We start from the raw sequence: 27245 nt of genomic DNA, 5'->3' as shown, positions 1-27245 counted from the left end.
ATGGAACCAACCTAGATGCCCTTCAAAAGAGATGAATGGGTAAAGAAAATGTGATTATATCCATTGTATATATATATGGAATAGTACTCAGCTTTAAAGAAGAATGAAATTCTGGCATTTGCAGGTAAATGGATGGTGTATCATGGTAAGTGAAATATGCCAAGTCCAAAAAACCAAAGGCCAAATGTTTTCTCTGATATGTAGATGCTAATTCACAATAAGTGGGAGGGGATAGGGAAGAATAGAGTTACTTTATATTAGGTAGAGGGGAGTGATGGGAGGGGAAGGGGTACGGGAGAAGGAATGATAGTAGAGTGAAACAGACATTATTACCTCATGTACATATATGACTACATGACTGATAAGATCCTACAATATGTATAATCAGAAAAATGAGCGATTATACTCCTTTTATGTATGATCTAGCAAAATATGCATTTTATTGTCATGTACAACTATTTAGAACAAATAAAAAAAGTAATTAAAAAACCAATAATGACAGCCTAAATGTGCACAATGTCAATGGGTTCGAATTTACAAATATTTCAAAGGCAGAAGAGACAGAAATGGTAGCCAAAAGAATGTGGAAAGTAAGGAGAATATAGGGGTTGAACATTTTCCTGGTTAGATTGTCTGGAAAAGCAATAGTGCTATTGCAAGTTAGGGAATGTGAGAGGAGAAAAAACATATTTGGGCAGAAGGTGCAATTCCATTTGAAGCTGAATTTGAGGTACATAGGATATACATGTCTATATACTCATGGAGAGATCAATATGAAATCTGGGAGAGAGAACCAAGCCAGAGAAATAGAAGGAGACAAAGATAAAAGAAAACATGAATGAAATCAATAATAAACAAAAACAATAGAAATGATGAGTACAATCAACAGATGACTTCTTGAAAAGTCTAAGAAAAACATTGATTTTTGGCAAATATAATCAAGAAAAACAAATGGGGTGCAAATAAATAGCACCAGATATAAAAATAGCAATAATCACAGGAACAGAAAAGATTTTTAAAATCATGAGATCTTCATATTCATGAGATGTATGAATAACTTCATATATGAAGGTGGGGAAGAGAAATCCAGGTATTCATACTTTTTGGTATGAAGTTATTCATTGGATTTTTTTTGTTGTTGATTTTCCTGCTCCTCCCCTTTAAGGGATTTGAACCCAGGGTCACAAATGGTAGGCAGGTGCTCTACTACCGAGCTACACCCACAGCAGAAGTTTGTCTTATAATTAAACAACAATAACAACACTTTTGTATTCCCCCGCTTTTGGAGAAAAACACAGAATATCTCTATAAACTTTGGAGCAAAAAAAATTTCTTAAGCAGTACTCTAAATTGCTCAATGTAGTAATTGATAAATTGGATTATATTAAAATTAAGAACTTCTGTTCATAAAATACCTCATTAAGGGAGTAAAAGATAGTATTATATTGTGTGCATGTACAAATGTGTAACAATGAATCTCATCATTATGTCCAACTGTAATGCATGCGGCAGTAAAAAATAGAAAAAAGAGTAAGAGGCAATTTATAAAGTTAAATTTACTCAGCATATATTATCTGACAAAGGATTCATCTGCAAAATTTCTAGAAATCAATAACAAAGAAAGATAAATAGAAAAAAAATGGCAAACAATATAAAGATAACTTCACGAAAGAAGACATGGCCAATAAACATATGAAAAGGTGCTCATCTTCATCAATCATCAAGGAAATGTAAATTAAAACCATGATGACATACCACTGCATACCCTCCAGAATGTCTACAAGTAAAAAGGTAGAAAATGCCAAGGGTTGGTGAGGATATGAAGCACCATGACTTTCATACCTTGATGGAAATATAAATTGGCAAAATCACTTTGGAAATTTTTGGGGGGTGTCTCTAAAGACTAAATGTACACACAGCCTTTGACCCAGCAATTCTACTCCTATAAATTCTATTCCTACTACGTATTTCAGTGAAACACATGTTCCAGATGTTCAGAGCAGTACTATTTATAATGGTCAAAAATTGAAAATCACTCAAATGCATATTAACAAATTGTGAGAATGTTCTACAACAACATGTAAAAATATGGATAAATCTTACATTGTAATGTCAACTAAAATGATAGCTCATACTATATGATTCAACATCTATAAAATAAACAGGAGAATCTAATCAATGCTAACGGAAGTAAGGACAGAAATACCCTTGTTGAATGAACAGTGACTGAAAAGTAAGAAGTTTCTGGGGGACTGGTAGTATTCTGTGTCTTGATCTGATTGTTTATTTCACATGTTTATTTTCTGTAGGGCTGGGATAAGGTGAGGCAAGCAATATATTCAGAGAGCACAATTTAAGGAGATGTTCACTCTTGGCACTGAGAGTATACTTAAAATGTGCTCCCTTAGACCAGCAGAGCAGAGAAAGGAGACCAGGGAGAGGGAGAAGGGGAAGGAATGGGAGCACTAGGGAATGAAAATGACCAAATTTTGTTCTTTGCATGTTATGAATATGTGACAACAAATTCCACTGTTATGTACAATTATAATGTACCAATAAATTTTTTTTTAGAAATTAGCAAAAAAATGTGTTTCCCTAAACATCTTACTTCTCTTACCCTCCTACCAGCCCCAGTGTTGTTTATGAATGTTTATTGAGCTATATTATTATGACAGATACATTTTCATATATATAGATTATGCTTAAATTTAAAAATGTTCAAGGGATCTAGTCTACCTCAGACCACAAATGAAAACAACTTTTAAAGATCTAAATGTGAAGTGGGCACAGTGGGCAATGTCTGTAATCCCAGGTACTCAGAAGGCTGAGGCAGGAGGATAGTAAGTTTGAAGCCAGCCTGAGAACCTGCTTTAGGGGAGGAAAAAAAAAAAAGTGGGGGGGCTGAGAATGCTTCTCACTGGTAGAGTGCCCCTGGGCTCTAACTCCAGTACTGCAAAAGAAGCAGACAAACACTCAAATGTGGGCTGGGGTTGTGGCTTAGTGGTAGGACAGTTGCCTAGTATGCGCAAGGCTTTGAATTCAATTGCCAGTCCTAGGGGGAATGAAAAAAAAAAGAATGGAAAAAAATAAAAAATCCAAATGTGAAAAGTAAAACTTTAAAACTTTCAGGATAAAATGAAGGAGATTATTATTAATGACTTCAGGTAGAAAAGGATTTCTTGAGCTATCTATAAGCACATATTAAAGAAAAAGAATAAACTACATTAAAATTAAGAACATCTATTTATCAAAAGACCCCTTAAAGAAAGTTAAAAGATAAGTCACAAACCTGGAAAAAATATTACAACACAAATAAGTAAAAAATATTTAGAATACCTTTTAAAGTCAATGAGGAAAAAATAAAGAACCTAATAGAAAAATGTATGAACCAGGCATAGTGGTGTATGCCTGTAATCACAGCAGCTCAGGAGACTGAAGCAAGAGGATCACAACTTCAAAGGTAGCCTCAGAATTAGCAAGGACCTAAGCAACTTAGTGAGACCCTGTCTCAAAATAAAAAAATAAAAAAGAATTGGGAGTGTACTTTGGTTTCAACCCCTGGTACACAAAACAAAAACAAAAACAAAAACGAAAAGAAATAAAAATGTGTGAAACACTTGAATAGCTATTTCCTATACAAGAAAACCAGACTGACCAAAGAAAAGGTTCTCAAACTCTCTGATAATCTGGGAAATTGAGATTAAAATCATGTGGTTCTATTACTATCTCCCATCTAGCAGATTGGCAGAAAACAAAAACTCCAACAATGTCAAGTGTTGGCAAGAATATAGGGCACTCTCTTTTACAACCACTTTGGAAAACAGTTTTGTGTTACCTAATGAAGTTAAAAATATGCAAGACTAGAACTCTCTGGTATATTCCCTAGAGACATTCTTTCACAAGTGTACCAGGAGATGTGTATGAACGTTTCTAACAATTAAAAAGAAATAACTTTAACAAGAGTAGGATATTAGCTGGGCACGGTGGCACACACCTGTAGTCCCAGCACTTAGGAAGTTGAGGCAAGAGGATCACTAAGCCCAGGAGTTTGAGATCAGCTTGGGCAACAGAATAAGATCCCATTTCAAAAATGAAACAAAACAGTAGAATACAACAGTAGAAATGAAACAACAACCACCACACACAATGTCTGAATCTCAGTTTTGATGGTCAAGCAAATGACTAAAATTTTAGAAAAATAATTGAAAATGATTACTTTTATATAAAAATTTTAAAAGGGCTCAAATATTGGTAAATGATTAAACTACAAAGACCAAAGGAAGAATTTTTAAAAATTCAAGATGTATTTACCTTTGGAGACACATGAAGTGTATTAATGAAGGGATACCTGGTGGCTTCTAGTGGTAAATTTCTACTTCTTAGCTTGTGTGGGTATATGGATGTTTTCACTATTCTTTAAACTGTGCATATTAGTTTTGAGTACTCTGTTTGATGCATTATGTTTCACGATAAAGTAACTTTTAAAAGCAGTAAGGTTAAAATTCTACGTATGTATACATGTGCATGAATGTTCATATTTTTAATGAAGGAAAAAAACAGGAATCTTTAGTGGAAAAATGTCAGTTAGCATTTCAGTAAATTTGAATTCTCTCATATGATTGGCTGGTTGAGAGAGAAACTCAAATCAAGTATAAGTTTATCATGAAAGCCAGATCTTTATACATAAAGTTTCTACTAAACATATACTTGAAAAATGTCATCACATGTCTCATTTAATCTATTAAAATATTCTTTTCTAGGTGTCCTACTTAAATCTCATTTGACAAAAGAGAAATTCTTAATTTTTTAAGGATAAAAATCCAGTTGAAACCTGTTCATTCTTTTTCTAATCTTTTTCTTAACCTTTCTATGTTAGCTACAGCTTCCTTGAGTGGAATCAGACAAGAAAACTATGGAAAATCTAAAGGCTTTTACATGTCTGACATTGTAAAACTACTAAAAATGAAGAAAAAAAAAATAAACCCTGTTGTTTGTTTGGTTGTACTGTTATTGTTAATTGAAGTAAGACCGGCACTTCTTTTCCATGCAGTAAGCATAACACTGGAAGGAATCTTCAGAAGTTACCTAGCAGTCATCTTCTGTATGTAAGACTCAGATTATCTCAGGCAAATAAGTTACTATTCCTAATCTTACATTGTCTCCTGAAAAGATTTTTAAAATGTGTCAGAACCCTTTCAATACAATGTCAGCCTAGAGTTAGCAGACATTAAACAGTATGGATATACCTAGGGTACAGAGGGGCCCTAGCAACTCTCCAACTTTAAGTCTCTTTGCAAAAAGCAAGTGAAGGGCCCAGAGCCCAGGCTGTTCAGCTCCTCTGGCTGCAATCCTATCAGCTCCCTGGCTTTTCCCAGTGATCTAGCCCCAGAGCTTATCTCTCCACATAAATAAGAGTTGACTTCATTTTGTTTTCACTCTGATTTGGGTTAATTCACAAACTTTTTCTTTCCTATAGCCCCCTCCCTCCAGTAATCAAGAGCTGATTTATACTTTTATTTGGTATGACTAGACATCTAAAATATTTTTAAGTCCTAAAAATATGTCATTTATAAAAATTAGAAATATATTGGGAAATATTTTTCTTCTAGTCATGGGCAATTTCATCTAAAAACATACTTCTTTCTTGAGGACTGTACTTTTTTTTTTTTTTTTTTTGGTACTGGGGATTAAGCCCAAGGGTGCTTAACCATTGAGCAACATCTGCAGCCCTTTTTTGTATTTTATTTAGAGACAGGGTCTCACTGAGTTGCTTAGGGCCTCACTAAGTTGCTAAGACTGGCTTTGAATTCTCCATCTTCCTGCCTCAGCCTCCCCAGCTGCTGGGATTACAGGCATGTGTTACCACACCCGGGTAGGAGTGTACTTTTTTTAGGCTAAAAAATCCTTTATGTCAGAAGCCAGTTTTATTTCAGTTTTTATACCTGGTACTACAGTGGACTCTGTTACTGTGACATGACCTGTATGCAAAGTGAAAATTGTCAATTGTGTGCAAATGAAGCAATGCAGGCTTACTAAAACTTGGCCTTACTTGATTGTTGTACTCCTCTTCTTCATCATCGCAGTCTAGACCCTGATGGGCAATTTCAGTAGTGTTATTCTCCTGAAAGAGATTGTTCTCCAAATCAGATACTCTGGCTGCCTCGGTAGTGACTTTTACTTTCATGCTATGAAAGCCCGTGGAGACCAATCCCACTTGCAGATTAACAGGCTCCCCCTCAAACAGCAGGAAGTGTGAGTTCACCCCTTCTTTAAAACCAGGTGGTTGGTAATCATGTGGGGTCACTGCAAAATGAAAAAGGCAAAAAGCCATGAAACAGTTTCAACAGAAGTCAGAGTAATATTTTATGTATAGCAACAGATATCTTTCAAATGCTTGTAAAATTCTTCTATTTATATAAAATATTAGTTTAGTACTTAAGAAGAATTTGACTAAAGTTTCCACCTACCTGAATTGTAGTAATGGAGTTTCATAGTAAGTATAACATCATTAGGAAGGGGTCCAAGATTCTGCATCAATATATACAATTTACGGATCAGAAGAACACTGGTTTTCTTAATATCTTTACTATTTGTCCCACTTTCAAAGCTTGTACTGCTGCTACAATCACATAGAAAAAAGTCATACTTTTCAATCATACGTAATACTGACAATCTATTCCAAAAAACACAAAACTTTTGAGTATATAATCAAATAAATACAAATTAAACATCAGGACATTTTGGAGAAAGTTTTTAGACTATAAATTAATGGAAGAATTGTACAGTTTACAATGCATATACAGAGGACTTCTAAATAATAAGTTCCCCTAAAGCATTTAAAATATAACATTTTTCAAAATTTGGCTTACAAATAGCCACATGTCATAATAATGAGAACACCGGATTTGGAATTAGGTACCCTGGCATCTAATATCAGCTCTGCTGCTAACCATCAGAATGACCTCAGTCGAATCATTTAGACACACTTTGCTTGGTTAGGTCATTTGTGAGATAATCTTACAGACATGTCTATAGCTCCCCAAGCATAAAATCAGTCACTAGTTTTGTATCTACCATCTAGTTATCTCTCAAAGGCATCCCATCCACATACTTGCAGGGATTAGCATAGTGGCTATCTAACTATTCTTCCTCCTTTCCCACTTTTCCACATTGCAAACCATTTTCCATACTACTGCCAAAATAATACCCAAGTAGGAAAATCTGCTTATGTCACCTTCATGCTTAAAATTCTTCCATTAAATTCATCCCTTTCAATCAAATACGAGGATGGTATATGTATAATGCCTTTAATGTCCATCCATATACTCTCCTCCACTCTCACCAGCAGCTACTACCTGATTTCCTCTCAACCATGTGCATTTGCAAATGTTGTTTCTTTCATTTATATTGTGCTTTTCCATTTCTCTTCCTGACTTTTGCACCTGATCCTCTAAAACCTAACTCAATGTTTCACCTCTTCAAAAAAGTCTTCCCCTATAATTCCCACAGCTTTCCCATTAGAATTATTTGTCCCCCTCTAGACCGTGAGTGGCTGTATCTCTCTGTATCTTTCATCTGTATCTTTCATTCAATAAATATGAATGAACAAGTTGTACTAAATTGCCTTCCAATTCTAAACCTTTTTTTTCCTCTCCAAAGTTTTCTTCTTCAATTAGTCTCACATTTGAGTAGTTTTGAGGAAGAGCTATGACTTCCATTAGAGTTGCACAGAGCTGAAAAATAATCCTAAGTAATCGAACTGTTGAGTTTTTCCCTAACTAATCTTTACAGGCAGTATAAATTTATAATGCAAACATTTATTAAGCTCCTCTATCAATGTGAAACAACTTAGCTTGTCTGCCAGAATTTAGCCAGTTTGAACAAGGTAATCAGAGTGAAGGTCTATAACCCGGTGGCCCGGGGGTCCACCAGGATTCATCAGTAAAATTATTCAGGACTCTGATGTAAAAAAATACCCATTTTTTGGCTTCTGGGAAATTCTAATATGTATTACTTTCTTGTTTCCTTAATATCTAGAAGATGTGGCCATTTCTATTTTACTGCTTACCTCTTGGCATATATATCTTCAAAACCAAAGAGATTAATCTGGTTGTCAGTGATACTTGAATTTTAGAGAGTAAAAGCAACAGTTATATGTGAGAAATTAAGTATGAAATGTGAATATAATCTGCAAAGTGCTATTCAAATGTTAGCTAGTGATGATTCAAATTTTAACTCTCATTTTTGGAACTGACTTTCTCCTCACATTCAAGTATTGCCTGTAAGTTTTATAAATGAAAGAATAATGAAGGAAATGAGTACCAGAGAGAAATCCTCAAGCTGAACAGGGTTAATAGTAGAGAAAAGGGAGAATTATGCCACATTTCTCTTCAAGTCGTTCCTTTCAGGGGCATCCATCTCCCTTACTTGCAGTCCTCTACTACCCAGGGCTTTCCACTGTCATCTGCATCTTCCATTTCTATTTTATCAGTGATCCTTAGCTCTTTCTACTTCCTGGCTGATTTGAAGCCAAAAACTACTGAAAGAAAAATGTTGCTCCTCAACAAAATGTCTTCATCTGCGCTGAGTCCTTTTGAAGTACTATTTGATCCGCTAGTGTGCTATTTAATCTACTAAGTGTGTCTAAAACTTGGAGTTTTAGGTTTGATAGGACAATAAGGTGTTTTCCAGTCTTTTCTATGCAGAGAAGCACATAGAAAATGCTATTTGTACATCACTGTGGAGTATGCAGATGACAAAATTTGTACATGTAGGCAAATAGTCCAGGGGTTTTATCTACCTCAGGCCCCAAGTGGCTAGATTTAGGGTGAAAAGGATCAATATCTCAGTATAGCCATTGATAAACATTGGAATAATAGCTAGACAGGGCCTTATGGAGTTCTTCAATCAACATTGTGTAGATAGACTTAATAATACAATGGTGATGTCCACTATCATCTCTGCTCTCATCAGCTCAATCCAGGGATTTCAGAGATTTAATCATTACAGTCCTTTTTTTAAATAGTGGGGTTTTGTAGGGTTTATAAAAAAATGACAAAAGAAGTATAAAACTTTTTCTGGTCTATAGAAATTTATATTTACCTCACTCCTATATTTTCTCAGATTCATTAAATAATTAGATTCTACCTGTCAAAATCCATGGTGGCTCCTTCTTTTGTGTATTTGAATTTGAACTGGTATATCTCAGTCACCTTCTAGAAAAACCAAAGGTAACAGAGAAAGAAATTAATTTTAAAAAGAAATCCAGAATTTTACCTGATAATAAGGAACATTTTCATTGTATACCTACAATGCTTCTTATATACCTGTTTGTTTCACAGCATATTACTTAGGAGTAATATTTGCAGATATTATTTTTCTCCTCTATGACAAAAATGAGATGACAAATACTTTCATTATAATTAAAGTTGGAAAAACTAAGCACAGAGCCAAGTATCTGACTCACTACATTATGACAGTGGAATCAGGTGAGAAACCATTCATTCACGTAATACCTATTTTAGTGAATGTCTATTTTGTGCCAAGCACTGGAGTCACAGTGGTGAACAAAACTTTCAGTCCCTGTTTTTCTTGAATTTATAGTCTAATCAGGAATTAATCAGTAAATAATTTCACATAGCACGAACGTTATGAACAAACATAAAGCAGATGCTGTGATGAAAAGCAGTTGAAGGGGAGAAGTACTGATTTGGCTTGAAATGGTCAAGGAAAGTATCCTTGAAGAGGTAATGTTTCAGTTGAGCCTCAAGAGAGGTCAGCCATATGCAGTCCTGGGGGTGTGATGATCCAGGCAGAATAAACAGCAGTACAAAGCCTCTAAGGAATGTCCCTCTCTTCCAAGATCTGAGAGGAGGCCAAATGGCTGAAGATGAGAGAGCAAGGGGGAGAATGAAGAGATGAAGTTGTAGAGAGGGTTGTGAGGTTTCAGTGGCCACAGTAAGGGGATTGGATTTTATTCTAAGTAAACCAGAAGGGTTTTAAGTGGGGGAGTGATTTACATTTTTAAAGCTTACCCCGGCAATCTTAAAAGTGCAGAGGGGAGGCTATGGAGACTATGAGAGCAATTAAGAGGCTACTGCAGAAATTCAGGGAAGACTAGATCAAGAAAAAGAAAATTAGAGAAATTAGAAAAGGAACCAGGATTTATGACATCAAGTCTTATTTTTTCAATTCTACACTAAAAACTAAATATTATTGCTATCTGCTCTTCTCACTGTTAAGAAAGCTAGAAATAACAAGGGACAGATTTCAGAACACACAAAAATGCCCCTCATTCACCTGGGTCAATATTTGATCCTACATAATGTAGGAATGAGATTGTTAGATTGATCAGAAAAAGTTTCAGAATTTCTATTACTTTTCTCTACTCTGAAGTTTGGTCTCCTGGCTCTGCAGATCTTACACCTTAATATACACCTTAATCATAGGTGATGAAGTCCTGGGAAAACTGACTCATACTGGTTATACTCTAAAGTGACAGATTTATAATGGAGTTAACTTTAAGAGACAAGTATTTTTCTAACTAGACAATCTATTTGAGAAATTAAAGTTCAAAAGATGGCTTGGCTACAATAGGAGAGATGGGTGAGATTAGAAGAGCCTACAGCTGCCTAACAGCAACAGGTTCACTCCGGATTGGCTAGATACACATTGTCCTCTTAACCAATGCTGGGTATAACTGCCCTGTCAAACAAACAATACCTATTCTTCCTGCCTGCCTGTGTTCCTCAGTCAACTCTAGCTAACTTGATGCTTTTATTTTTTAAGTGCAAGAAATCTTTTAGTAGCTGATAATTTTACTTGCATTTTATTATTTGATCACTGAAGCAACTAATAGGAGTTATATTTATAATTGTTTTACAGAAGATGCTAATCCTTAATAACTTGAAACTAATTTATCAAAGAAGGCATATTATAAAAATGTTCATAAAATGTTCTCCCACTTTTCAGGTTGTGTTGCCTGACAAAGATGATATTTTAAATTGATCATCAATTGTTTCTATCAACCATGCTGATCACATTCATATAGACCAAAGCAAGAGCATCATGTGCAGCTTTTTCTTCTCCTTCCACCTTCCCATCCATTGGTAAGACTTTTCCGGTTTATCTTCAAAGAGAATTGTAAGACCATCTGATATTCATTCTCTATTCTATAGCCAAAAAGTTTTTGGAAATGTAAATCAGACCATGTAACACCTTTGCTTAAATCCCTCCACCTAGTGGCATCCCATTGCCCTTAAGATAAAATCTAAGAATTACTTTGGTTCATAAGACCTTACTAATTTGTCCCCTACTTACCTCTCCTGCCACTTTCTCTCCCACTCACTAAGTGATAGGATCATGGCACCTTTTCTTTCATAAACATCCAGATTACTTCCTGTCTTAGAGACTTTGTATAGTTATACTCTAGAACATGCTACCCCCAGTTGATGATAATGATAATATTTGGCTGCTGCCCAAAATGCTGTAGCCCTGAAGTAGATTCAGTAGAGCTCCCTACTTTGAAGTACATATTATTATTCTCATTATTGAAGAAGTTGGTTAAGTGGTAGAGTTGAGACTTGACTTTAGTGCCTGTAATGTTATTCTGCCTGTTACATGCCATTACCTCTCATAGACCTGCAAAGGCTGATTCCTTCTGGTCATTCAGTCTCAGCTAAAATAGTGGTCCTACAGGAAGGCTTTCTATGAACTGCCAATCTAACACAACCATTCAATTCTTCCCTTTCCATCTCTACCTCACATTGTTTAGCACACCACCTTTAAAATTTTTTCTTTGTACATAGCATTATGACTATATGAAACTTTTTGCTACATTTTGTTTACTAATTTATTATTTATCCTCCCTCATAAGAATGTAAAGCTTTGAGAGGTCAGGGACTTTATTCATTCCATTTATTCCGGTGTTTTTGTACCTTGAATAATGCTAAGCACATAAAATGAACCCAATACACACACACACACACACACACACACACACACACACACACACACACACACACACACATATATTCATACACACACATATTTGGTGTTTAATCACTGAGTCATATCCCCAGCCCTTTTAAAATTTTTTATTCTGAGACAAGGTCTTGCTAAGTTGCTAAGGTTGGCTTTGAACTTGTGATTCTTCTGCCTCAACCAAGCTGCTGGGATTACAAGCATGTGCCACCATACCCAGCCCCAATTTATATTTGCTGAGTGAATATTCAGCCAAAACAGCTCATGTTCAATTAGGATTTCATCATCTAAAATTTTTTTAAACTCAAAATCTCTGAAAGCATAATGCAGTTAGAAACAAAGATCACCTATAGTTCAGTTCCTGAAGGAGACTATTATAATTGGACATTGACCACCTCCAACAAGTATAAAGGACTAGATGGTGAAACCATAAGATTTGCATTCTCACAATATTCATGTATACTAATTCTTTATGGTCTATTGCATATTAAACCTTTCTTTAACATATTTACATACAACTTACATGTCTTATTAATACCCACCATGCATTTGTAGTATGTGCCTGTGAAAAGCTATCATTCTTTACTATTTCAGTTGCCTTTGTCAATTTCTCTTTCAAAAAATGGAGCAAGCAGAACAAAACTTTATGTGCAGAAATGCGAGAACTTTGTGCAAAATGCCCCAAACTAGGAGTTTTTTTTTTTTTGCCCTTTTTTTATTGTAAACAAATGGGATACATGTTGTTTCTCTGTTTGTACATGGCATAAAGGCATACCATTTGTGTAATCATAAATTTACATAGGGTAATGCTGTTTGATTCATTCTGTTATTTTTTCCCTTCCCCCCACCCCTGCCACACCTCCCACCACTCTTTTCCCTCTATACAGTCCTTCCTTCCTCCATTTTTGCCCCCCTCCCTAACCCTAACTCTAACCCTAACACTAACCCCTCCCACCCCCCATTATGTGTCCTCATCCACTTATTAGCGATATCATTCAACCTTTGGTTTTTTGAGATTGGTTTATCTCACTTAGCATGATATTCTCCAATTTCATCCATTTGCCTGCAAATGCCATAATTTTATCATTCTTTATGGCTGAGTAATATTCCATTGTATATATATATATACCACAGTTTCTTTATCCACTCATCAATTGAAGGGCATCTAGGTTGGTTCCACAGTCTGGCTATTGTGAATTGAGCAGCTATGAACATTGATGTGGCTGTATCTCTGTAGTATGCTGATTTTAAGTCCTTTGGGTATAGGTCAAGGAGTGGGATAGCTGGGTCAAATGATGGTTCCATTCCAAGTTTTCTGAGGAATCTCCACACCACTTTCCAGAGTGGCTGCACTAATTTGCAGCCCCACCAGCAATGTATGAATGTACCTTTGTCCCCACATCCTCACCAACACCTGTTGTTGCTTGTATTCTTGATAATCGCCATTCTAATTGGGGTGAGATGGAACCTTAGGGTGGTTTTGATTTGCATTTCTCTTATTACTAGAGATGTTGAACATTTTTCCATATGTTTGTTGATTGCTTGTAGATCTTCTTCTGTGAAGTGTCTATTCATTTCCTTAGCCCATTTGTCGATTGGGTTATTTGCATTCTTGGTGTAGAGTTTTTTGAGTTCTTTATAGATTCTGGAGATTAGTGCTCTATCTGAAGTATGATAGGCAAAGACTTTCTCCCACTCTGTAGGCTCTTTCTTCGCATTGATGATAGTTTCCTTTGCTGAGAGAAAGCTTTTTAGTTTGAATCTATCCCAGTGGTTGATTCTTGCTTTTATTTCTTGTGCTATGGGAGTCCTGTTGAGGAAGTCAGGTCCTAAGCCAACATGTTGAAGTTCTGGACCTACTTTTTCTTCTATAATCTGCATGGTCTCTGGTCTGATTCCGAGGTCCTTAATCCATTTTGAGTTTAGTTTCGTGCATGGTGAGAGATATGGGTTTAGTTTCATTCTGTTGCATATTGTTTTCCAGTTTTCCCAGCACCATTTGTTGAAGAGACTATCTTTTCTCCATTGCATATTTTTGGCCTTTTTGTCTAGTATGAGAAAATTGTATTTATTTGGGTTTGTGTCCATGTCCTCTATTCTGTACCATTGATCTACCTTTCTATTTTGGTACCAATACCATGCTGTTTTTGTTACTATTGCTTTGTAGTAGAGTTGCAGATCTGGTATTGCAATACCCCGTTTCACTCTTCCTGTTAAGGATTGCTTTAGCTATTCTGGGTTTCTTATTCTTCCAGATGAATTTCATAATTGCTTGCTCTATTTCTGTAAGGTAGGTCATTGGGATTTTAATTGGAATTGCATTGAATCTGTATAGCACTTTAGGTAGTATGGCCATTTTGACAATATTAATTCTTCCTATCCAAGAACATGGGAGATCTTTCCATCTTCTAAGGTTTTCTTTAATTTCTTTCTTTAGTGTTGTATAGTTCTCATTGTACAGGTCTTTCACCTCTTTTGTGAGAATGGTTCCCAAGTATTTTATTTTTTTCCAGGTTATTGTGAATAGGGTAGTTTTCCTGATTATTCTTTACAAAGATTCATCACTTATGTATAAAAATGCATTAGATTTATGTACATTGATCTTATATCCCACTACATTACTGAATTCATTTATGAGTTCTAAAAGATTTCTGGTGGAATTTCCTGGTTCCTCTAAGTATATAATCATATCATCAGCAAATAGGGATAGTTTGAGTTCTTCTTTTCCTATTCGTATCCCTTTAATTTCTTTGGTCTGTCTAATTGCTCTGGCTAGAGTTTCAAGGACGATGTTGAATAGAAGTGGTGAAAGAGGGCATCCCTGCCTTGTTCCAGTTTTTAGGGGGAATGCTTTCAGTTTTTCACCATTTAGAATGATATTAGCCATGGGCTTAGCATAAATGGCCTTTACTATGTTAAGGAATGTTCCCACTATCCCTATTTTTTCTAGTGTTTTGAGCATGAAGGGGTGTTGTATTTTATCAAATGCTTTTTCTGCATCTATTGAAATAATCATGTGATTCTTGACTTTAAGTCTATTGATATGGTGAATTACATTTATTGATTTCGTGATGTTGAACCAACCTTGCATCCCTGGGATAAAACCCACTTGATCATGGTGCACTATCTTTTTAATATGTTTTTGTATGCGATTTGCTAAAATTTTGTTGAGAATTTTTGCGTCGGTGTTCATTAAGGATATTGGTCTGAAATTTTCTTTCCTCGATGTGTCTCTGTCTGGTTTAGGTATCAGGGTGATATTGGCTTCATAGAATGAGTTTGGGAGGGTCCCTCCTCTTCTGTTTTATGGAATACTTTGAGAAGTATTGGAATGAGCTCTTCTTTAAAGGTTTTGTAGAACTCGGCTGAGAACCCATCTGGTCCCGGACTTTTCTTTGTTGGTAGGCTTTTGATGACCTCTTCTATTTCAGTACTTCAAATTGGTCTATTTAAATTGTGTATGTCCTCCTCTTTCAGTTTAGGTAATTCATATGTCTCTAGAAACCTGTTGATGTCTTCGAAATTTTCTATTTTGTTGGAGTATAGATTGTCAAAATAGCTTCTAATTATGTTTTGTATTTCACTCGTGTCTGTTGTGATATTTCCTTGTTCATTCCGAATTTTAGTGATTTGGTTTTCTCTTGTCTTCTCTTTGTTAGTGTGGCTAAAGGTTTATCAATTTTGTTTATTTTTTAGAAGAACCAACTATTTATCTTGTCAATTTTTTGTATTGTTTCTTTTGTTTCAATTTTGTTGATTTCAGCTCTGAGTTTAACTATTTCCTGTCTTCTACTACTTTTGGTGCTGGTCTGTTCTTCTTTTTCTAGGGCTTTGAGCTGTATGTTAGGTCGTTTATTTGTTGAGTTTTACTTCTTTTATTAAATGCGCTCCATGAAATAAATTTCCCTCTAAGTACTGCTTTCATAGTATCCCAGAGATTTTGATATGATGTTTCTTTGTTCTCATTTACCTTTAAGGATTTTTTAATTTCCTTCCTAATATCTTCTGTTATCCATTCATCATATAACAGCATATTGTTTAATCTCCAGGTGTTGGAATAGTTTCTGTTTTTTACTCTTTCATTTATTTCTAACTTCAATCCATTATGATCTGATAGAATACAAGGTAGTGTCTCTATCCTCTTGTATTTGCTAACATTAGCTTTGTGACATCATATATGGTCTATTTTAGATAAGGATCCATGTGCTGCTGAGAAGAAAGTGTATTCGCTCTTGGTTGGATGGTGTATTTTATAAATGTCCATTAAGTCTAAATTATTGATTGTGTTATTGAGATCTATGGTTTCTTTGTTCAATTTTTGTCTGGAAGATCTGTCCAGTGGTGAGAGAGGTGTGTTAAAATCACCTAGTATTATTGTGTTATGGTCTATTTGGTTTCTGAAATTGAGAAGGATTTGTTTGACATACAAGGATGAGCCACTGTTTGGGGCATAGATGTTTATGATTGTTATGTCTTGCTGATTTATGCTTCCCTTAAGCAGTATGAAATGTCCTTCTTTATCCCTTCTGACTAACTTTGGCTTGTAGTGCACATTATCTTAAATGAGGATGGATACTCCAGCTTTTTTGCTGAGTCCATGTGCGTGGTATGTTTTTCCCCATCCTTTCACCTTTAGTCTATGGGTATCTTTTTCTATGAGGTGAGTCTCTTGCAGGCAACATATTGTTGGATCTTTCTTTTTAATCCAATCTGCCAGTCGATGTCTTTTGATTGATGAATTCAGGCCATTAACATTCAGGGTTATTATTGAGATATGATTTGGTTTCCTGGTCATTTGGTTCATTTTTTAAATTTTATTTATTTATTTATTTGACACGACTTGGTTCCTCCTTTATTTGACAATTCCTTTAGCATAATTCCTCCCTTTGCTGATTTGCTTCTTTGTTTTTCATCTCTTCCTCATGGAATATTTTGCTGAGAATGTTCTGGAATGCTGGCTTTCTTTCTGTAAATTCTTTTAGCTTTTATTCATCATGGAAGGATTTTATTTCATCGTCAAATTTGAAGGTAAGTTTTGCTGGGTACAAGATTCTTGGTTGGCATCCATTTTCTTTCAGGACTTGAAAAATGTTGTTCTAGGCCCTTCTAGCTTTTAGGGTCTGGACTGAAAAATCTGCTGATATTCTTATTGATTTCCCCCTGAATGTAATTTGGTTCTTTTCTCTCACGGCCTTTAAAATTCTGTTTTTATTTTGTATGTTAGGTATTTTCATTATAATCAGCCTTGGTGTGGGTCTGTTGTAATTTTGTGTATTTGGAGTCCTATAAGCCTCTTGAACTTGATTTTCCATTTCATTCTTCAGATTTGGGAAATTTTCTGATATTATTTCATTGAGTAGATCGTTCATTCCTTTGGTTTGTTTCTCTAAGCCTTCCTCAATCCCAATAATTCTTAAATTTGGCCTTTTCATGATATCCCATAGTTCTTGTAGATTCTGTTCATGATTTCTTACCATCTTCTCTGTTTGTTCAAGTTTGTTTTCAAGGTTAAATATTTTGTCTTCAATATCCGAGGTTCTGTCTTCCAGGTGTTCTATCCTATTGGTTATGCTTTCTATGGAGTTCTTAATTTGGTTTATTGTTTCCTTCATTTCCAGGATTTCTGTTTGGTTTTTATCAATATCTCTGACTATTGAAATGATCTTTTGCTTCCTGTATTTGCTCTTTTTTTTTTTTTATTGTAAACAAATGGGATACATGTTGTTTCTGTTTGTACATGGCGTAAAGGCATACCATTTGTGTAATCATCAATTTACATAATGTTGTTTGATTCACTCCGTTATTTCTTCCCTTCCCCCCACCCCTCCCACCCCTCTTTACCCTCTATACAGTATTTGCTCTTTTAACTGTCGATTTTTGCGATCATTCAATGCCTGCATTTGCTCTTTCATCTCATCGTTTGCTTCCCTGATCATTTTAATTATGTACATTCTGAACTCCTTTTCTGTCATTTCTTCTGCCATGCTGTCATTGGGTTTTATTGAGGTAACATCTAGATTTGTTTGGGGCATTTTCTTCCCTTGTTTTCTCATATTGTTCAGGTATCAGTGGACTGCTGAGATATTGTAGATTTCCTCTATTGACTTATAATGTCCCTGAAGATTTCTAGCATATCCCCTCTTAGCCTTCAGTAGGCTGAAATCTTGGAGGAAGTTGATAATGCGGTGCTCCACAAGGAAGCTGCCTCTCAAGGGGTGGTGGCCTTCAGGTGGGGTCTATTCCCTGCTAGTGGGCAGAGGTGCCTCCCCTTGTTGACCAATGGTCATCCAAAGGGGATCTAGGCTGTGGGCTGAGGCAAGGCCTGTTTGGGCCTGTGTCTCTGGTTTTACTGTCCTTGTGGGAAAACCTCACCTGGCAGGGAAGACTCACCCGGTTGGGAGGTCTCGCTGGTCAGATCCCCTCCTAGAGGTTCCCCTCAATCTATAGCTAACACCTGGGCTGGGCTGCCTTCTTCTGTAACGTTCCCAGGGGCCTGGACCTACCTCCTGGGCCTGGGAGCCTCACCCTTCACAGACGAGTCTCCTTAGGCTGCCTCTCCTCAGAGAATCTGCCCGCAGGCTGGAACCTTTGCTCTGCCCCTAAGCGTGTCTCTGTGCGGCTCTTCCACCAAGAAGCCTCCTAGGTCCTGGGACCCTGCTCTGCACCTAATCGCCTGGCTATGCGGCCCCTCCCTGAGCAGCCACCTGGAGCCCCGTACAATTGCTTCGAGTCCCAGAGACCCGCTGCACGCCTCTTCCTCCAGACAGCCGCCCGGTGTTCCGGTGTGGTCACTAGGAGTCCAAGCAACTCACTGCGTGCCTCCTCCTCCTGCCAACTGCCCGTAGCCCTGGGCAGTCACTCCGAGTCCAAGTGACCTGCCCCATTCCTCCTCGTCCTCCCGGTACCCCCCTGGGTGTTCAGGAGCAGTCACTCTGAGTCGCTCTGAGTCCACATGACCCGCTGTACACCTTCTCCGGGCAGCCGCCTGAAGCTCTGGTGTGGCCACTCGAGACCAAGCGACCCACCGTGCTCCTCCTCCAGGTAGCCCCCCGGTGTTCAGGAGTGGTTGCTTTGAGTCCAAACACCTCACCACTTGCCTCCTCCTCTGAGCAGCCACCTGGAGTTCCAATGCAGTCACTGCGAGTCCAAGCGACCCGCTGCGCTCCTCCTCCTCCTTCTCCTCCAAGCCGGCTCCGGTGTTCAGGAACGGTCGCTTTGAGTCCAAACAGGTCGCCACGCAGCTCCTCCTCTGGCAACTGCCCGTAGCTCTAGTATAGTCACTCTGAATCCAAGAGGCCACGCTCCTCCTCCTCCTCTTCCTCCAGGCAGGCCCTGGCGTTCAGGAATGGTTGCTCTGAGTCCAAACAGCTCGCCGAGCAGCTCCTCCTCTGGCAACCGCCTGTAGCTCTGGTGCAGTTGCTCCAAGTCCAAGCCCCTCGCTGCTCTGCTCCTCCTCCTCTTCCTCCTCCTCCTCCTCCTCTGGGCAGGCCCCGGTGTTCAGGGGTAGTCTCTCTGAGTCCAAACAGCTCTCCTCGCAGCCCCTCCTGTGGGCCGCCGCCCGGAGCCCCAGTGGTTGCTCCGAGTCCAAGCGCTGTGCTGAGCGGCCTCCTCTACGATGCTCCCAGTTGTCCGAGTTCACTGCTCCAGTGGGGGGAGGGGTGTCTCGCCGGGCAGCTCTACTTCACAAAGTTCCCTGCGTTCTGGGACTACCGCCCTATCCGGGACGCCTCCCCAACAGGAGAGACTCACCTGGCTGCTTTGAGTTGGTCCCAAGTCTCTCAATTTCTCCTTTTTTGAATCCTGAGTCCTGGAGCAACATGAAATGCAGCTACCCTCTAGTCCACCATCTTGAAAACCTCCCAAACTAGGAGTTTTAAATGCATAAGAAAACATGATAAACACTGCAGCGAGAAAATGGTCAATTAACAATTTATCAGAAAGTTTTAGTTTCGGAAACTTCTATTAAAACCTACAGAAAAAAAGCATTTTGAAACTAAACAAGAGACAAAATACAGCTGGGGTGATAGCTCAGTGGCAGAGCGCAGAACACTTGCTTAGTATGTGTCAGGCACTGGGTTTGATCCTTAGCACCACACAAAAAATAAACAAAGGCATTCTGTCCATCTACAACTACAAAAAAGTTTAAAACAGAAAGAGACCAGAGATTAAACTAGTTTGGACATTGAGAAATTGCTACCCACCTGTATTCAAAGTTTTCTTCCCATTTCCTTACATGGTTATTCTTAATTTTGCAAAGAGAGGATTTTAAAAGCTCAAACCAATTTAGTCTTGACTATGAACATTTAGATCAAATCCATTGGCTGAGAGAAGAAAAACTGAAAGTAACAAAAAGGAAAGAAAGCCAGGAGGAAGATAAAGAGAACAGAACGAGAGGAGAGAAAAGAGGGTTTCTCCTTCTAACCCAGCACCACAGTCACAGAAGCCACAGTGGCACAAGTAACTATTACTTGTCTAGGCCTATAATATTCACTGGAAGATAAAAAACAAGACAAAAATCTTGTCCTTGAGAATTCACAACCTGCTTGGGAAAATAATCTGCATGAGTCAATTGAGAGTGTTAAATTGTGGGGTTCTTCTGGAAAATAAATTTAGAGAAGAAGTTAGTGTAGACAAACTAGCCAAAAGGGTTTTTATGAGATTTGAATTTAAGATGGCTTTGAGGATGAGTAGCATTCACTAAGGAAAAGAAAGAAATTTAGAGAGAGAAGAGGTAAAACTCTGAAACTCTGTAAAGGTAAAAAGGGGAGAATTTGTTGGCAAAAAAAGTTTAGTATTATGCAATATCTTGTTTATTTTACTAAAATACCATAAATAAAAAGTTTTCGGAATCAGTTAAAATAAATAATAAAATGTGTTTTTAAAAAATATATTTATACATCAAGATAGTCTTTTAATGTTAACATGTTAGAGAATAGGCCCAGTTCTACTCAATGCTTTTTTTTTTCTTTTAAGATAATAACCCTAGGTAAATTTGAAAATCTCAAAATAAAGGATTGGTCACAATTATAAGAAAGTATGTTGAAAGAGCTTTCTGTTACTGTTCATGTAGTAGTCCAGCAACATAGCCTATAGTCTCAACTCAGGAAAACATATGTAAATATAATATACATACACTACCCACCTACATGTGTTTGTTTTCTTACCTCAGGCTCCTTGGGATTTGTGTAAAGCTGTTTAAGGGAAAATAAACAGCATTTAATTTCAGAAATTTACTAGATTACTCCTTACAGAAAACATTTGCTACATAAAGAGTTCAATTTATACTCTACTGAGTACTGCATTGACATATATTTCAAGATGGAGATAGTATAAGATCTTATTTTGTAAGCATGGAGTCTTTAGAATACCGAACACTGAATATTAAGGAAATTCCTTACAAGAAATAAAAGGTATTTATAATTACTGTGAATGAACTACAATAAATTCTAAATAACTTGACATGGTTTAAAATGTTTAAACAAATCATATATCTAATACTCTCAATGGCATCTTCTCATTTTCTTTCTATTCTTAACTACATAATCCATGTGATAATCAGGGGTATACAAAACTTCAAAAGCCTACAAAATTTCAAAAACAAAAAACTTTGAGCCTGTAAAGTAACTTTAAAAATATCAAAATCCTGATAGCCAACAGATGAAGCAGATAGTATATCCCATATGTTTCTCCATGTCTATAATCTACAGAGCATAGAGTTAATGTTTTACTAAAACTCGTGATGGATTCTATTTTTTAAAATTCCAAAATGTCATAAAATGGATAAAAATAAGGAAGAGAGGGAGTACTGTTTAACTGTTTCACTTGCCAAAAGCCAAGGAAGTAGAGACAAAGGCCTAGTCTTTATGTATGTACTTACTGTAAGTACTGCCATGTGTAGCTTCGAGAAAAAAGAAAACTTTGTTAGTATATAATTATATCTATACCATTGTTATTTTCAACAGAAGCTAATTAAAACATTATTTTAGAGACACTAGAGGAAAGGAACCACGGGGTGGTAGGAGGGAATGGAAAAGGGAAATATTGGGGAATGATATTGACCAAATTATATTGTGTATATAAAAATGTGGAAAAATATAATTTCAGATATATTAAAAATATTTAGGTAGAGAAAACATTAGAGAGTCAGATAAAGGAATATTAATTATTCATTCATTCAAGTAGTACGTACTACATACATAAGACTGCTGGAAAGGAGAGGAATACATAAAAAGAAGGTAACTATCCTACTCTCAAGAAGTTATATTTGAATCTCGGAGGCAAAATATACATGGAATAATTCATTATTGCTAAAAATTAAAGATACCCCAAGTATATAAAAAGAGTATCCCTTTTGAAACTAACTCTTACTAGAGTAAAAATCTAAGTAAGTCTGATGTCTATAAAACTCTTGCCTTTCTATATATACACTATTATTAAGAGGTTCTCTCTGATTGAAATAATAGAATACATAGATATAGATAGAAATATAATCAAGACTTTTTTTTTTCAAACCTAGAATTCAAATCAGAAAATTTCAGGACTGTAATTTCATTGCAAATAACTAAAACTTCACTGACATCCTGTGGTTATTTTGGTTACTGCATATAATTGATTTTTAAGATCACAACAATGAAACTATTTATATTATTTAATTAATAGTTCATTCATACATGCAAAAATACATATGGCCCCTGATCTCCAGAAACATGAAGACTAGCAGCATAGACCAATAGTAAATAAAAAAAACAGCATAGCTAGCTACATCATTGCAATTGTGTTAATAGCTATGAAGAAGCAACATGGGGTGCCTTGAGAACACTGAACAGAGGGACAATCTAGGCTGGGGAAGAGGGAATGTGAGGGAAATCTCCTGGAGAAGTAAATATTTAAGCAGAGACTTAAAGGATAAATTGGAGTTAGCTAGGTAATGTGTATGGAGTCAGTGAAGACTTATGGAAAATAATATTCCTACAAGATAGTCCCCTGGGAAAAAGAGGGACAATGTGGCTTGGGAGGTGGGAGGGGAAATTAGCCAAACATTAAACCTCTCCCAGTAGTAAATCCTTTTCCAGTAAAAATGAGCCCCAAGGGAAAAAGCAAACTGGCTTCATCCACAGCATCTCCACCAAAAGCAAACATTCACCCCTTTCCAACCACAATGGGTCCTGAAGGGAAGAGGTGAATACTGAAATGCAGGGCCTTGGACTTTTACCCTTTCCCATTGTTAATGAGCAAATAGTGAATGAAGCTCCAGGTAACAATGGGTCCCAGAGGAAGGAAGATAAGCAGTGAACACCAAATTCTGAGCTTTTCCCAATGACAATGAGTTTCAAACTTTTTATAGCTGCCTTCCTAAGTTAAAATTTTAATCGGCACAACTAGGTCCTGAACTGTCTGAACAGCAGGTCCGAAGTCTCCAATGATTAATTCACCCTTATTGTAACCTATAAAACCTAGATTCTTTCTATAACTCAGGGAGCCATTTCCACATGCAGAAAATGAACCTTCTGTGCCTGATGGATTGACTCCCCTGCGGAATAAAGAAGAGCTTGCTGATTCTGCCTCCTGCATTTGTATATCATGTGCTTACAGTCAGGCAGAGATTTTTCCAGGCAAAAGAAACAATATGTGCAAAAGTCAAAGGAGCCTGGCATTTTCTAGAATCTTCATGTTGCTTGAACATGGAAGTGAGAGCGAAGATTTGGGAAGGCAGTTAGGGATTGTACAGGTCTTGCAGGTCATTTGAAGGACTCTGACCTTTATTTTAAAAGCCCTGGATATGTTTAGGTAAAAGAATGACATGATCAGATTCAGGTTTCTGAAAGAATGTAGTGGGGACAGAAGTTTGCAATGGTGGAGAATTGAGAATGGGAGTAAAGAGATAAATATAGCATCTTATTATAATAATGATATAAAATATATACTCTTATTTGAATAATTCAAGCATAGAATACATCACAAGGAAAACAATGTAAACACCCAAAGTTTCATAACTAGAAATAATTATCTACTTTACTAGCATATCTTCCAAGAATCTCTAGATAATGCAACTTGACTTTACTTAAACTATTTTAAAAATCTTACTTCTTACAAGCACAAAATCACCTGAGAAAAGTTATAAAATATTAACAGTTGAAAAACAATGTAAATACTATCTATTGAAGAGCTTAAGTCATCTAAGGTTTTTCTTTTATCTTTCTAAAACAGTTAATTTGCATCTGTTATTCAAGTAATCATTTAGTACAATAAATGCATCAAACCAGTTAAGATATTCTTTGTACATTACACTGTTATTTTAGTATATAGAATGTTACATTTATTTTATTTAAGAAATAATTATTTCTGGTAGGCTGTGACCCCCCTGGAGAGGAGGAATCACATCTTTTTCTCATTTGTAGTTCATCCAGTACCTAGGCACAATGTCTGGTACAGATTAAATAGCCAAGGATAAAGAATGAAGGCATAAATGGTCAACATTTATATTGAGTATATTATGTGCCAGGCATTGTTCTAAACATTTCAGATCAGTGTTTCCCAAAGTATGGTCCTAGAACAGCAGTGAGAGTATCATCTAAAATTTGTCTAAAATATAAATTCTCACATCAGAAATTTGGGGATGGGACTTGGCAATCTGTGTTTCGACAAGTCCTCCAGGTGATTTCAGATGCAAAACTAAAGTTTAAGAACAATTGTTTTCACTTATTAACTCACTGATTTCTCTGATAACCCTGAAAGTAAGTTTCTATTATTATTCCCATTATATATGTAGAGAAATTAAGGTACTAAAGAGGTAGGTTACTTGACCAAAGTCACATAGGTATTAATTGACAGAACTGGGATTCACCTAAGACTGTCTGACTCTGAAATTCTAACTCTTAAATATATTGTATGGCCCCTTCATGATGAACACCCAGGAAATGTTTCTAAATGAAGGGATGAAGGACAATAAATGAGCATCATTTGGTATGCCAGTGATGACCTACTTTTTCAACCTGTCCAAATGTGCAGGGCCTCAAAAACTCAAAAGTCATCTTCTCTCAAAGATTTCCATTTGTGTCCTTATGGAGTACAATTTTCTTTTTCCATGCCTCCTATTGCAGCTGATCAGTATTCTTCTTTGGTTTCCATCATTTTAAAATTTTTTGAATTTCCAATATTAGACTGAACTCAGGGATGCTCTACTACTAAGCTACATTCCCAGTCCTTTTTTATTTTGGGACAGGATCTTAATAAGTTGTCCAGGATGGCGTCCCACTTGTGATCCTCCTGCCTCAGTCTCCCAGGTAGTTGGGATTACAGTCACACACCCATATGCAACTTGACATGCATCATTTTCTAATGAGTCTTATAGTTACTCGTTATAGGGATGATAGTCAAAATAGCTCTCATATTTTTACATAAAAATATCAAACAAATTAAAAAAATCAATATTTGAAGTCCAACATGGCACAGGTATTTACCAATCAGAAAGAATATCAACTTAGTCTAGAACTGGATTCATAGACCCAACCTTTGGACTAGAGGTGTTACTCTTTAGTTGCTGGACTTGGGAGAAGTCTAAAGACAGAACTTAAAAAAAAAAAAAAAAACCAAACTGGTGGGGCAATGGGAAGGAAGTCAGTGAAGGTTCACATGGAACCTCAAAAAGCAGTGACTTATCATCAATACAGAAATACCACCAATATTTTCCCAACAAGTAGAGCTGGGCCAGTATCATTGTAACCACTGATCATTGGCCCTGCACATAAGTAGTACTTGTCTTCTACTGTGGTCTATAAGCTCTTGCCCTTATTTGTTTTATCTTTGTATCCCCAGGTGGTCCCCAAGGCCAGTGTTGAATAAATCATAAGTAATAACTTCAGTGAAGAGAGGAAATATATGAATGTACTAAATCAATGGAAGAATTTTTTTTTCCCCAATTGAAGGCTTAATCACATAAAATTTCTTAAAGAAATCAGAATTGAGGAGTAAAAAGAAGACAGGGATGGGAAGAAGGTGGGAAAGCAGTGGTAGAAATTTAATGAATATGCATCTAGTCTCTTCAACTGAGACCAGTGCCTCCATTTTTTACACTTTTCACAGCTGTCTAGGGAAGCATGAAAGATCAGATGCACTTAAATTTAAGCTGTGTTTTTATTCTTTTTTTTTTCTTTTGGAAAATGGGCTTTGGCAGCACATTCTTTATTGTCCAGAACAATAGTAAGAACCAGTGATTGCTATGAAGTTTATAAAGTTTTTGTAAACCCAGTGTTCCTTGGCACATTTCCCCTCTCTGGTTATCATTGTGATATTGCTATAACATGACTGAAAATGATGGAAACAGTTTTGTCAAAATATTATTCACAAAGATATAAGATATATTTAATTATATTTAAATACCATATGACTCTTACGGCATATTGAACTGGAATCTTAATCCATGCAAGTAACAGGATGATGAGGGGAACATTATTACATATTTGCTGCATGGCAAATGGGTAATAATAGGTTAAACTTAATTAGTTTCCTACTTTATATTCAATATGGGTATATTTCACATAATGTATAAAATTGTGGTAATTTTGGAGGATTATTAAAACAAATATGAAAATTCAGAAACAAAAATTATTTCTTTAGCTAAATTATTAGTATTTGGAGAACTGGTAAAATTAAATAATAGTATTCTAAAAATACTTTTAAAATACATCTTTAGTTATTTTTAGTTTCTGGATTTTCTAAATAAACTTCTCTGGTTGATATCTTTAACTTTATTGGGAAATTTTCCAATTACAAATATGTTTAAAATTCTCAAACTTGGATTTAGGCTAAATAAAAGGAACTTATCAAGTAATAAATACTTTCATGTCTTTTGCTTTGAATGTTTGCATTTTTTATAAAATACAAATGTCTTCCATTCAGTTTGGTTGTGTGTGTTTTTTTTTTTAATCAAGGTAAAACAGTGTTATTTGAGAGAACAGGTTATATACATGAACCAACAAAGTTACCAAAATAACTAGGATAGAATAAAAATCAATTATTGAAGCCATTTTTTTCCCTTTCGTATCTGCAAATGAATCCCACTATTGTGAATATGTTCAATGTGCTAAATGCCAGATTCTTGCCTCCCCTATCCCACATCCTATGGATATCTTCCACTGACTACAGAGAAAATTCTGTGGTCAAAAAGATATGAGTATGTAAAAGAGAAAAATGAGGGTTTCATTTCTAATTGTCATAAAGGAGACATCAATGAGACAACAAAGATATAAAGTAAAAGAAAACTG

The 27245-nt window shown here is 36.3% G+C and overlaps 1 protein-coding gene across 3 annotated transcripts in view; it reads right to left on the bottom strand.

Moving 5' to 3' along the window:
* The window catches only part of HORMAD2 (HORMA domain containing 2), a 118652-nt gene that overhangs the window by 68183 nt on the left and 23224 nt on the right, over window positions 1-27245 (bottom strand). Inside the window, exons 6-10 of one of the 3 annotated variants that reach the window (XM_079151511.1) lie at window positions 21860-21880; window positions 21147-21173; window positions 9148-9215; window positions 6468-6619; window positions 6050-6303 (exon numbers count right to left, since the gene is read on the bottom strand). In XM_079151511.1, coding sequence (XP_079007637.1) covers window positions 6050-6303; window positions 6468-6619; window positions 9148-9215; window positions 21147-21173; window positions 21860-21880 — 522 coding nt within the window. The remainder of the gene's footprint in view (window positions 1-6049; window positions 6304-6467; window positions 6620-9147; window positions 9216-21146; window positions 21174-21859; window positions 21881-27245) is intronic. The other 2 variants (XM_079151512.1, XM_079151513.1) reach the window with 2 other exon arrangements.

The sequence above is a fragment of the Sciurus vulgaris genome, assembly GCF_902686455.1.
Source record: "Sciurus vulgaris genome assembly, chromosome: 8".
Taxonomy (NCBI): domain Eukaryota; kingdom Metazoa; phylum Chordata; class Mammalia; order Rodentia; family Sciuridae; genus Sciurus; species Sciurus vulgaris.
This window is presented reverse-complemented; position numbering and strand designations above follow the sequence as displayed.